At 31.0% G+C, this 12,302-nt stretch overlaps 1 protein-coding gene across 3 annotated transcripts in view; it reads left to right on the forward strand.

The window, feature by feature from the left end:
• The window catches only part of spir (spire type actin nucleation factor), a 196,809-nt gene that overhangs the window by 167,726 nt on the left and 16,781 nt on the right, over positions 1–12,302 (forward strand). For all 3 annotated transcript variants that reach the window (XM_088266201.1, XM_088266202.1, XM_088266203.1), the window contains exon 9: positions 9,545–9,651. In XM_088266201.1, coding sequence (XP_088122327.1) covers positions 9,545–9,651 — 107 coding nt within the window. The remainder of the gene's footprint in view (positions 1–9,544; positions 9,652–12,302) is intronic.

Here is a 12,302-nt window from a genome sequence, read left to right on the forward strand (position 1 = left end):
ACAATTTCATTGATTTTAAATTGCGTACAAGTTGACAGTTGCCTTCTTGAGACAATACATTGTGTAGTGATTTTTATTTTATTTTATCTTGGCTTTGTCAATATGATTGCACTGAAAAAAATCAAATTCGCATTAAATAAATATGAATTTACAAAACGTCCCTATGTCGTTTCAAGTCTTTATAGCATTTATCGAATGACGTCGCATTCAATAGCGTTACGTTCATAACTGATTTAAATTAAGGCGATTGTTTCCCAGGACGGCTCATTTCCCAAGATGTTTTTTCTCTGATCTTTGTCAGCGTAGTATATATACTTGCATTCCTCGTTTTGTCATAATAGCATCTCACGCAAGCCATTACAGTTGCTAAATTAAAATTGCGACACGACCGCGGATTAAAAGCAATTAAGCTTTTTTAGGTCGGACAATTTTTTTGATACGAATCGCTATATATTATACTTCTTTATATATATATATATATATATATATATATATATATATATATATATATATATATATATATATATATATATATATATATATATATATATATATATATATAATTTTATTATATATAATTTTAATTAAAATTGTACAACCGTTCTACAATGTTAGTTATATTTACAAAGAAATGACCGAGGGTCGTTTTTATATGCAGGAGGGTTACTTTTATTAGCCTAAAATTGTTTTATTAGTCGTCAGTGAGTGTGGTTAAATTAACCCCTCGATCGATATACACACTAATACGTACATGAATATATATACAAATTTATATAATGCTTCGTATATGGGGTGAGTTGAATCAGTTCAAAGAAATATTAGAATGAAGAAAAATATATTTATGCACGAGTATGTGCGTTGATTGCGCTTTCATTTGGCACATACACGTTATACGTTTTGTAGCTATTTTTTAAAACAGTAATTGGGAAAATTTATAGCAAATTACAGCGTGATTATTTTTAAGTATTCTTTTATTCCGTATGTTATATTTACTAGATTTTCTCACGTTGTAATATTTATGCAATAATTGCATAATATCTAATAGATGCATAATAGATGATTCAATTTGTTATCGACTATATATAATTTTTCCTTTCACGTAGATTGAAGTTTGAATAACTGTTGGTATTATTAATATCAGAATAACACATTTTGTTTATGTGTCGATATATGAAACGCATATGTACCTTCATGTAATTAACGATCAGTTTAACACTGCGTCGATGCGACGCAGTACCCTATGCACCATTTAGTGCGGATAAAGACTTATTTGAATATTATTTCATAGTCACGTAAGATTATCGGCTGAAATTTTCTCATTTAACACGTTTCGACTCATTTGCATATGTATTATTTTAGAACGATTTGTCTTTTACCCATATATGTATAAATGATGTAAGAAGTGGGCAATTTTCTAAATAAATATTAATAAAACATTGTAAATATTATTATTATGTAAGGATAGCAACGCGTTTTATATAAACAAATGATAATTACTGAGCTATACCTATTATTATCTAATGCATACAGGAAATGTATAGGAGTGGCTAAAATAACTTTTATTTTATTATTATTTAATTATTATCCAAGCTGTCATTGTTTCACGTATGTGAACTTCTACGAAAGTTATATATTGCTACAGTTATCAGTTATGCCTGTACGTTTGAATATTTTATCTTTCTTTTCGTAGGAATATTATATTAATATTTTCGTTTTTAATAGTGATTCGATACAGTACGAAAAGGTATACGGTGCATGGTCTCAGGTCATACTCATCTACGTTATACATAAAAAAATATTGCACCATAATGTATTATAATGTGGTATTTAAATAAAAAATTAACTATTTTTAATTTATGTTTTACCTAGTAAATACCGCTATTTCTTAAAATCTTCTGTGACACGTGTTTTTTTAGATTTTCAGAAATAGTGGTATTTACTAAGTAAAACATTAACTAAAAATGCATAGATTTTTACCACAAACAGACTGCCGAATCAATTAATGAAATTAAAATTAATTTAATAATTACATAAAAACTAATTTACATAAAAATAATTCTTTATTGATTTTTTAAAGATATTTAAATAAAACAAACTTTTCAATAAAATTTAAATACAATGAAATTCTACGATTTTCAGACATCTCTACATGATGAAGAAAACTATGGAAGTTAATTATTTACAGGGCTTATGACATGTCAAAGGCTGGTTTACCCAGCGTATATATACATATATACACACACACACACACACATACACATTAACCTAAGAATATTAGGGTGGTATTTTGAAGAATATAAAAATATAAATAACTAACTAATTAACCATCACGCCGCTTCACCGCCAGGGTAAACAGAGAAAATGGAACGCCACACTAATCTGCAAACAATCTTAATCTTAATCTTAACTAATCTTGTCCTCTTCCACATACACTTTAATAATATAAATATTTGTGAATATTGTATCTTTTCCGTTCTGGAAATAATTAATATAATGCAGATTTACCCAAAGTGTACTTTGGCTCGACCAGGGAAACAGAGTTCCTAAGTGGGTCGCCACTTGCTGGTACCATTGCAAGTAGACCCGCATAATAAACACATTACCTCACCCAGCAGAGAAACCAATATCGCCCTAGTTTACTCGCGGAATAACAATGGTTACCGCCTGCCACGTAACTCAGCTCCGAAGGCTGGGAGGTACGGACAACCGAAGGTGCTTTCCGCTCGTGCATACTCGGCTTTGCAAGGCCTCCGACTGGAAAATACTATTTTCTTCCCGGTCGAATTTAAGACATCGAGTAGCCCATTATCTAACAATTGTAACAGCTGTATTCAAATTTATTTTATTTTGCAATATTTAACTAGTTGGTTTGGAAGATCTTTGTGCTACAGTTTGTTGCGCAAGGAATGCTCTACTTTTTTCCTTTTGTTTATATAACTATTTAAGTGTAAATTGTGCCAAAATGATCCAAGAAAATATTCATATACTGATGATTGAAGCCAACTTAGTATTATTCACTAAATTGGTAAAATGAGATTTTTATTTATGCGAAAATAACGTTAATATAAAAGCTGCATTCCAAAATAACGAATCCGTTCTAAAACCTCAATAACGTTAAAACTTAAAAATGTCAAAACCATTTAAACTGGTTAATGATGGTTTATATATAATGGTAATTGATAGCTTTTAGTGATTTTCTTAAAATAGTTTTTAATGCTTTTCATCAATGATGTAACACTACAAATTTGTTTGGTCAACTTTTAATATGCAGTTATACTCGTTATATCGGCATTATTTTAAACTATTATTTTGGTAGACTTAAAAATAAGTGTTAGCTATTGCATTTCATTAATTACATGTAATTTTTCACCCTAATATCTATTTGATATTACCCTGGGCTGGTACCTAAATCGCAGGGCTGATCACCTGCTCTTTATGTATTTTACGATCAAGATAATACTGTATTTATACCGTGCAGTGCCCTATGCACCATTAGGTACATACAGAGAGATTCCAATTGAATGTTATATATATATATATACATATATATATATTACCCTCGACTGTTCAATGAATCTATAATATGATGAACATACGGAACAACAATGCATAAATTAAATCGAATAAAGTTACATAAGCAAAATTGGTCCATGAGAATATGATACACGTTTTCAAATCATATAAAATATTTGGAAGCTATTTGCTTTACACATTCGTATAGCTAAAACTGATGTGATGTATACAGTCCTCTTTCATTTTGCCCCCGTTCATTTTTCACAGTTGTTTTATGATATTATTACGTGCATGATTTTCTTTTTCATTTGATAGCGTGCCTGATATGTGCTAGTTTTCTTTATAATATCTAATCATTAAACGAATTTTCATTTTGTTAATGATCACGTACAGATTTTCTCCAACATGAACAGCATCCATTTTAGAGTTAATTAATACATATACGTAAATAAGTATAAATTATGGTTTCTCCAAATGTTTGATCATTTTTATACGTACAAAACAATAACTTATTTTCGATTTAATCAATTTTATATGTTAATCTTAATCCCACGTCTGATTCCCACACAATGAAGCCTACTTTATATCTCAACATTTTTTTACAAGATAAATAGATAGACTTCTGATCAAACCATTTTTGGCGAATATTTTATAATTCCGGATGTATAATCTGGGTATCTTTAAACACTGTTTGTTTATGAATTTATCAGTAAATATGTACTCGTACACTTTAAAATATGGAAATTCTAAAAACAGCATTTTAGACTACCCAGTAAATTAAAGTAACATTATACATTCCTGTAACATATATCCTGATAATATCTTATAGTTTTAATAATGCAAATGAAAACGAAGAAGACTTGAATTGAAAAATGTCATTACGATATTGTTTATTTATTTAGTCGGTGATTTATGAATAAAATCAATTTAAATGGAGTAGGATTAGGCAAGGAGTTGAGGTGGAAAAGTAGAAAAAAACCTAGGAATCGATGATGTGATCAACTGTTAGGATTTCAGGCGTTTCTTAAACGTTAATTTTGACGGTGTATTTTTTGAATTACTGAAGAATGATGTGTTATGGCGAAGAATTGAATTTGTTCTTTCCTAAGAAGCGTGGATCAAGTACAATATTACCTAGAAGTTCAAATAACACGGATTGATTGCATCTACTCTATAGTATTTCAATATTATGTAAGGCAGTAGCTCTTGTATTGTAGGTACCTTTATATTGTATATACACATATAGTGATAGGAAGCTGTAGGAACTCCATCTAAAAACAGTCGTTGTAGCTTTTAGCTTTGCATTCCACAATTGGTTTCCCTTTCGCTAATGTCGGAAATAATACTCAAAATATATTATACTCAAGTCACGACTCTTTTCTTAGACCACATTAATCTCGAATGTAATGATAAATGGATCCATCTAGTGTCTCAACGGTTATACGTTTGCGAACAATGCGGTGGGTACCTACGACGCTAATTTACTTTTGAGATAACATACAATGATTGGCTGTTAGAATTATAGAGCGGCTATTACTTAGCAACCTACTAAACGTGATTTACCTCTGTGTGTATTGTGTCTGTATTATTATACATATTATCTTTTAACCTTGTAAGTTACTTTACTATATAAAGAAAATATTGTTCTGTAAGCCAGCAATGTCTCCAAACTGTGATACCGCTGAATATCATAAATACTCGTATATTTTAAGGAAAAAAATATGTTTTCCATTATAACAGCAATACGTAATAATCTTGCTTTACACGTATGAAGTACATAATAAAGATGTTCAACATAAAAGCAATGATGCCGTTCCTTCTCCTACGCGTTGTCATTCCCTCTTTTATTCCAGCTTTTTTACCACACCCGGTTTAAGTAATGATATTAGGGTTCTGGAAATGTTTCTTTTATGTAAGACCTTTATAAAACAAAACGACGACATTTATAATCATTTGGAATACTCCTATCGCATGCGTTATACAAACCGTATGTTGTACTAAGATAAAAATAAGATAAAAGGCAATGAAGTCAACATCTAACAAGATATAAATTTTTTCCTTTAAATATTTATACTTCCTCATCTTTTTTTACTGGGAAAATTCTGGTGGGGATTCGTTGCTTTAATATTAAAATAACGACTTATCCTTTTCCGTCCCTGATAGAATCCAGGCAAACAAAACCTTTATCCGTTTGAATAAAAATATTTAACTCCCACATCACTTTTAAAATTAATTAACTCTCATTTTCATGATAATGTTAAAAATAACGTTTTTATATTCATTTTCGGAGATATGTGTAGGTGTAACGTGGAAAATAACTATTTTTGTAATATAAAATAACAATTATGACAAATTCTTGCTATAACTCAGATGTCGCGCTGAATTTACCTTATATTAATCAACGTTTGCAACCGTAGTGTAGTCCCGGGTTTAATTCCAATTTGGATCTGTACAAATAATAGTATTTATCGTATTGTATTGAAGCAGAGGAAGACCGAGAAAAACCTGGCACAATCAGGTATGTCAAATACTTGAAAGCGGCTGGGTCAGGAGTCGTAATAATCGTCGGGTATGTATGAGGAGATGCATGAATGTAGAAGAGGCGAAGAATGTTTGCAAAGACAGAGTGGTGTGGCGTTCGATTCTCTCTGCCTACCCCTGCGGGGAAGCGGCGTGATGGTTAGTTAGTTATTATATGTTGCCCTGAAATTGAACTCAGCTGTCGAAAAGTTTTTTTTTTATTTATGCAACGTGAGATCAAGATCAGATATTTATTTATTTAAAGTGCCTAATGCATCACTGGAATCAGACAAGGAATTTGATATAGTTCTTTAAATAATAAAAGGAGGATTTAAATTAATATATTTTTCAATCATAAATAGCATACGAGTATATTCTAAGTAAGTATCTCCGGTTTATTGTATTATTTTGATGTGTTAGGTAATTTGCAGATGGTTTTCTCATCCTTCAAGTACTATTTTGTTCAAAAATCCATACACAATGCAGTAAAGTAGTAGTTTTAAGTGTCTATTCAAGGAAATATCACGACTTTCTGAGGCCATTCTGAGTGAACTTTTTTAGCCCGACTTGGCTGCGCTGTTTCATAAGGCTAACTTTCAAATTCAGCACATGTTTAAGTGCCAATGGATACGACCAAATGGAGCGCAAAAGAATCCATAGAAAACTTTAAATAAATTTTGCATATTATTGGTTACGTGACTAGAAATAACATTTATCTGATAATAATATTTATCTGATTTGTGTTTTATTACTGAATCTTGAATCTGAAAAATAATCTTCGATCACAATCTTTAGGTACTATTTATCAATATATTTTGTTAACTTACTAACGAACCTGTTTGGATTTATTAATATTTTTCCCGTAATCAATTAAATAACCTTTGTTTAAATATATATTTTATACAATATTATTATATCAAATATAACATATAATGTCACCTCGATCAGCTACAACTGCCAAGAGTAAAGTGATCTTATCAGCTCACAACCAGCGCGATAAATTTAGCGAGCGTGCCTTTGCTAATGCGGGGCCGATTGCATGGAATGCTTTCCCACCAGTAATTAGAAATAGTAAGAGTGAGATAATCTTTATAAAATAATAAAACCCTTACCGCACCCCAATGGTGCATAGGGCACTGCTTCATATAAACGCAGTGTTATCTCGATAGTTTACACATGAAGGTAAGGTGATCAGCCCTCCACTTCAGGTACCAGTCCAGTATAATATTGAATAAATATTAGAGTGAAAAAATCACTTATATTTATTAAACCCCCCTGGGAATCGAACCCGGGACCTCCAGAACGGTAGGCGAGCATGCTGACCATTACACTACGGAGGCGGACAAAATATAAGAGATAATATATAAGAGATAATCTTTACAAAAAAAAAACCAAAAAAGGCATTTGTTTGGTAATTCGTTTCCACTTTCTTCTGTCCCCCTATAAAATCACAGTGAAACGCCTTTGAGGTAGTGTTTTACGAAAACATCGCTATGTGCCTGTAAAAGATTGTCCGAAATTGTTATTTTTAATTTACCTACTTTATATTATCATGTAAATGCATTGTAAGAAATTAATACAAAATCTCTAAAAGTTGTTTGTTTAATTTAGAACTAAAATTTTATACCAAATGCCTGATCTTCTAAAAAACATCAAAAATACAATAGTTAGTTAAAATTATTATAGAAACTTCATTATTAACAAGCATTACAAGTAGAATTTAGTATTTTAAAATATTAGATTTCATATAAAAATCCTATTATTGTGCATGACAAAGATATAAAGTCTAATTAAATGCTCGAAGTACTTAGTAGGAATATATAAGTAAATGTCGAAATAAGTTTTAAACAAATAGGGGTTTTTCTGATTACATATTACATACTTTTTTTAAATATTTTTTTAAAGATAAATATTTGTGTTTTTATTATTTTCACACATATTTCAATTTCATACTATTTCTGTGAGCCCAAGCGGCTCATTATTAGAAATAGGTGTCAAATTGTAGTAGAGTGGGTTCGAACCGAGAAACTCTGACTTAAGAGTCCGCGACACTAACCACGGGACCACAACCCGACACAGTTAATAATAGTTGATGTTTGCATTATCGTTAAACAAATGGATTATCTTAGTTTCCTATTAAATTCTATCAAGTTTCTTTTAAAATAACGACACCGTTAAAACTTTGGGAAAAAGCATCCGATCTCAATAACGTCACAATTTACCGTTTACATTGTTATTAGTACCGATCTTCACCAAAATTTGTTATGCGATAAGTCAATGACTTTCCGGTTGGATGGTCAACAGTCCGAAATACGTATTATTCTGTCTCCAAGTACGCAATGTAAGAGATCCCAAGATAACGGTGTACCTAAAGATGTTTTTGTTGGTCCAACTTGTTTTTTCGTCTCCGGTAATTTGGTGTTTTGCGTAAGCGACTGAAATAAAAAAGTTCAATTTGAAGTACAAGAGAAACCGTGGCGTGCGGCTCGCTGTGAGCATGCAAGTTGGCTAATTATCTCAAGTGAGTGCATCATAATGTGAAGATTGTCTAGAGTCTGGCGTGACTACACAGTGTGATTCGGTCTTCTATTAGAAAAACGAGATTCTAGGTAAAAGTTTTCCCTTTTCTATTACCGAAGGCGAAGACGGGAATTTTCATACATAAATACTCCGACGCAATTCGACAGTATTTGGATTCAAATGACCGCGAATAAGTAGACATTTTTTTATATAGAAATCTCAACATAAATGAAAAAGAATATGAAAGTCTGGTTATTTGCTAAATGTCATTGGCTAATTTTAGTGATTATGTTATGCACATTCACCGACCTCACTACTGAAATTTCGGACATTGTATATTTGACACTTCAATTCACATGCGAGTTCTCAGCACCATCTGGTTGAGTTGAGTAAGTTTTGTACTGAGTAGAAACCTTCATGGAATGATGTGAGATTCTTCCTGAAACGTTTTACATACAAGGATACGCTTTGATAATGTGATTTAAAATTTATATTAAACATATATTTTGATCAGTTATTTTATTCACAATATTATTTAACAAATGAATCAGTTAACACGATGTAACATAGAGTCTTCTTACTCATTATTTATTTATACCTTCTCATTCTTACTTATTTATTTTGACCACCCTGGGAATCATACCTGTGACCCCTAGAAATATAGTCAAACGCGTTTACCACTACACCTTAAAGGCAAACAAAATAACATTAAAATGTTCTGGTATCATAATCCTGTTGTATTTCTCCTTTCTTTAATAAAATAAACATATTGATATAAGCTTCCCTATTGATTGGATAAAGTAACTTCGCATTTAAATTTAGTCTTCTTTAAATCGATAATGATTTTTCAAGTCACTGTCGTAGGTGTGAAGTGTTGAATTATCTCTGTTTGTGATATATGGATGACCAATGAATCTGAAAAAAGAAAAAAAGCTCATGGTTTTTAAATTGAACACGAGTATGATGTATTCATTGTTACGTTTTCTTCCAGTTACGGCACCGAGCCCCGCTTTGCGACGTCCAAGGGAAGAGGACACCGAGGGACCCAGTACTCGGCCTGCCAGGCGACTAATCAAGGTGGACTTCGAGCCCCTAGACGTGAGTACTCAAATATTTCTTAAATTCATATTTTTATTGAAAAAAAGTTATTGCCGTGTGGCTGAACCGATACCGAGAATATCACAAAAGAAATCGTTTGAAAAAAATATATTTGAAGTATTGAGAAATCCATAGGAAAGTATGTACATGATTAAGTTCATTAAAACTGAATTAGTATCATAACACTCTCCTTATCATTCATCGTTCACTTTGTGTAACACTACTTTAAAAATACTATTTCGAAATAATCATTCCATCATCAGGTGAAATGTTTACAGTCTTCATTTGACCTGATAATAGAATGATTACTTCTAAATCGGTAGTTATGAAGTAGTGTTTTTTAAAGTGGTATTTTACAAAGTGAACAATGAATGATAAAGAGTGTTATATTACCGTACCACAAAGTTAACAATGCTTTTAATACACAAAATATGGAATTAGTTTCCCCTATTATAATTTTTTAATAATTTATTTCCAAACAATAGTTTGGGCAAGTCTCTAAGCATTTCTTTTTTCAGTAAGATAAATTTACATTGCAATTATTATAAAGCATATGCAAAGCCTCTAGGATTTCAAACGGAAATTATCACCACGACTACGCATTGAAGATAATATTAACTGTTTTCGGTAAACAAAAGAAAAATTGAAGAAAAAAGGTTTTATTAGTTGTATATGATTTTAATTATTGTTATGAAGGCAAAGTTATCAGTTTTACGCTTCAGATACCAGTCGATGGTGATATTGAATAAATGTTAGAGTTTAAAACACTTATATTTATTTTGACCCCCCCGGGAATCGAACCCGGGACCTTAAAACTAATGACATATTATAATTATAATACTTATGAAATATCTATCCGGTAAATATCCAATAAACGTTACTACATTTAATAAACTGGTTCCTTCAAAATTCTCGGAACAACCGTTGAGATTGTTAATTATATTCTTCTTATTAATTTTTTTTTTGTTTTTCAATCGTTTATTGGATTGCTGAATGCGATATAAAATAATGTGATGGGTTTTACCGATTTTCTATTCCGTTACTGCATTAAAAATATATTGGAATTTTACAGATGATGTTAATATCGAAATACGACCTAAATGAAATACCGTTTAGCACAGCTAATAAATAAGAACATCTTGAGTTGAATTATTGTTTGTTGAAAATACGCTTTTGTTTCGTTCAAAGTTCATCTCTTGTGTATGGCAATACATACAATTTCATAAATTATAGTATTCAAGGCTCAGTCCATTTCACTTTCACGAAAGGTTGACATTCGTCGGCGAAGTATTTCTATAAATATTATGTTTATTTTTTCACATGGCTAATGATAATGTAAGCCTTCACGGTAAATTTTCTCTCGAATTCTATTTCAAACGTATCTACACTAATGTCATTCTTAAATACTTATTATCTTCTGACTCCATTTTGCTCGACAGACCTTTACCTAATGACATTCAGCTACTCGCATTTACAGAACTGTTTTTACGATTCAAACGAGTGTGGATACTTCACTAGAACGAAAAAAACCTAATAGTATAAATTATATTGTGATATTTTTTTATGAAACTATTTTAATGAAATAGACTTTTTTAATTAATGCTTTACTTGGTAAATACCACTATTTCTAAAATATGGTGTTTGAAAATGATGCGGAATACATCGTGTCACAGTAGATTTTAAGAAATAATGGTATTTACTTAGTAAAACATTAATTAAAATTTTACCACAAAGTGACTGCCGAATCAATTAATATACTTTTTTGTTGACTCTATGAGAATTCAAATCCGAAACGTTTTCAAAACCGAAAATTTACAATTGCAGACCTCTGTATAAAGAAAAAATGGGAGGTTTGAACAAAAACATGTTATTAAATTAACATAATTTGAACTTATCCATTCCCAAAGAAGATAAGTTATTTGTTAAACCGGTTGGAAAAATAATACAAAAATACAAAAAAACAAACTGTGTTTTATCAACGTTTATAAAGAGAAAATTTTTACTTTGAAGGGGTTCATAAACTAAATCAAATAAACAAAATATGAGAAATTGTTTACGAATAATGTAAGCAAATAAACGTAAATATTTCAAATTGCTTTCAGAGGCAGACAAAATTATTTTCAGTAATAATTGCGTGGGTATGAATATTAAAGTCAAGATTCAAGTAAAAGCAATGTCTCTTTCTTTACTCTAATTAGTTATCGTTTAGCGAAAGCAGTTTGTTTGACAGAGTAATAGGATTTTTGAAGAGAATCGTACTCTTATTTCGCCATAAATAATTCATTTTCCTAAAGGTCAAATTCTAGATTAGTTTTCCGCAGAGAAGTACTCCGTTCCGGGCAAACAATGAAAGCGGTCGTGATCGGCAAATCTCATTTAGACTTTTCACGGACATCATTAGTACTCACCCCACAACATCGCGTGGTGATTAGCGAAGCTCTTTGTGTTTTGGGAAATAATTTAAACAATTTGGCTTTGAAAAGGGCTTGTTTTCCGAATCTAATCCTGGATTTGGTCGATTGATTCGTTAACATGGGGTCGACCTACAAATCTCTTGTAATGTTTAATCCTCGCATTCAGTCAATTAAATTAACTTTTTATTTTTATTTTTCACTAGCTGTACCCGGCCACGCTTGTTGCGGCTCAGTCTT

This window comes from Brachycentrus maculatus, unplaced genomic scaffold (assembly GCF_059751285.1).
Source record: "Brachycentrus maculatus isolate JH-2025_06_01 unplaced genomic scaffold, ASM5975128v1 h1tg000263l, whole genome shotgun sequence".
In the NCBI taxonomy this organism is placed as follows: Eukaryota; Metazoa; Arthropoda; class Insecta; order Trichoptera; family Brachycentridae; genus Brachycentrus; species Brachycentrus maculatus.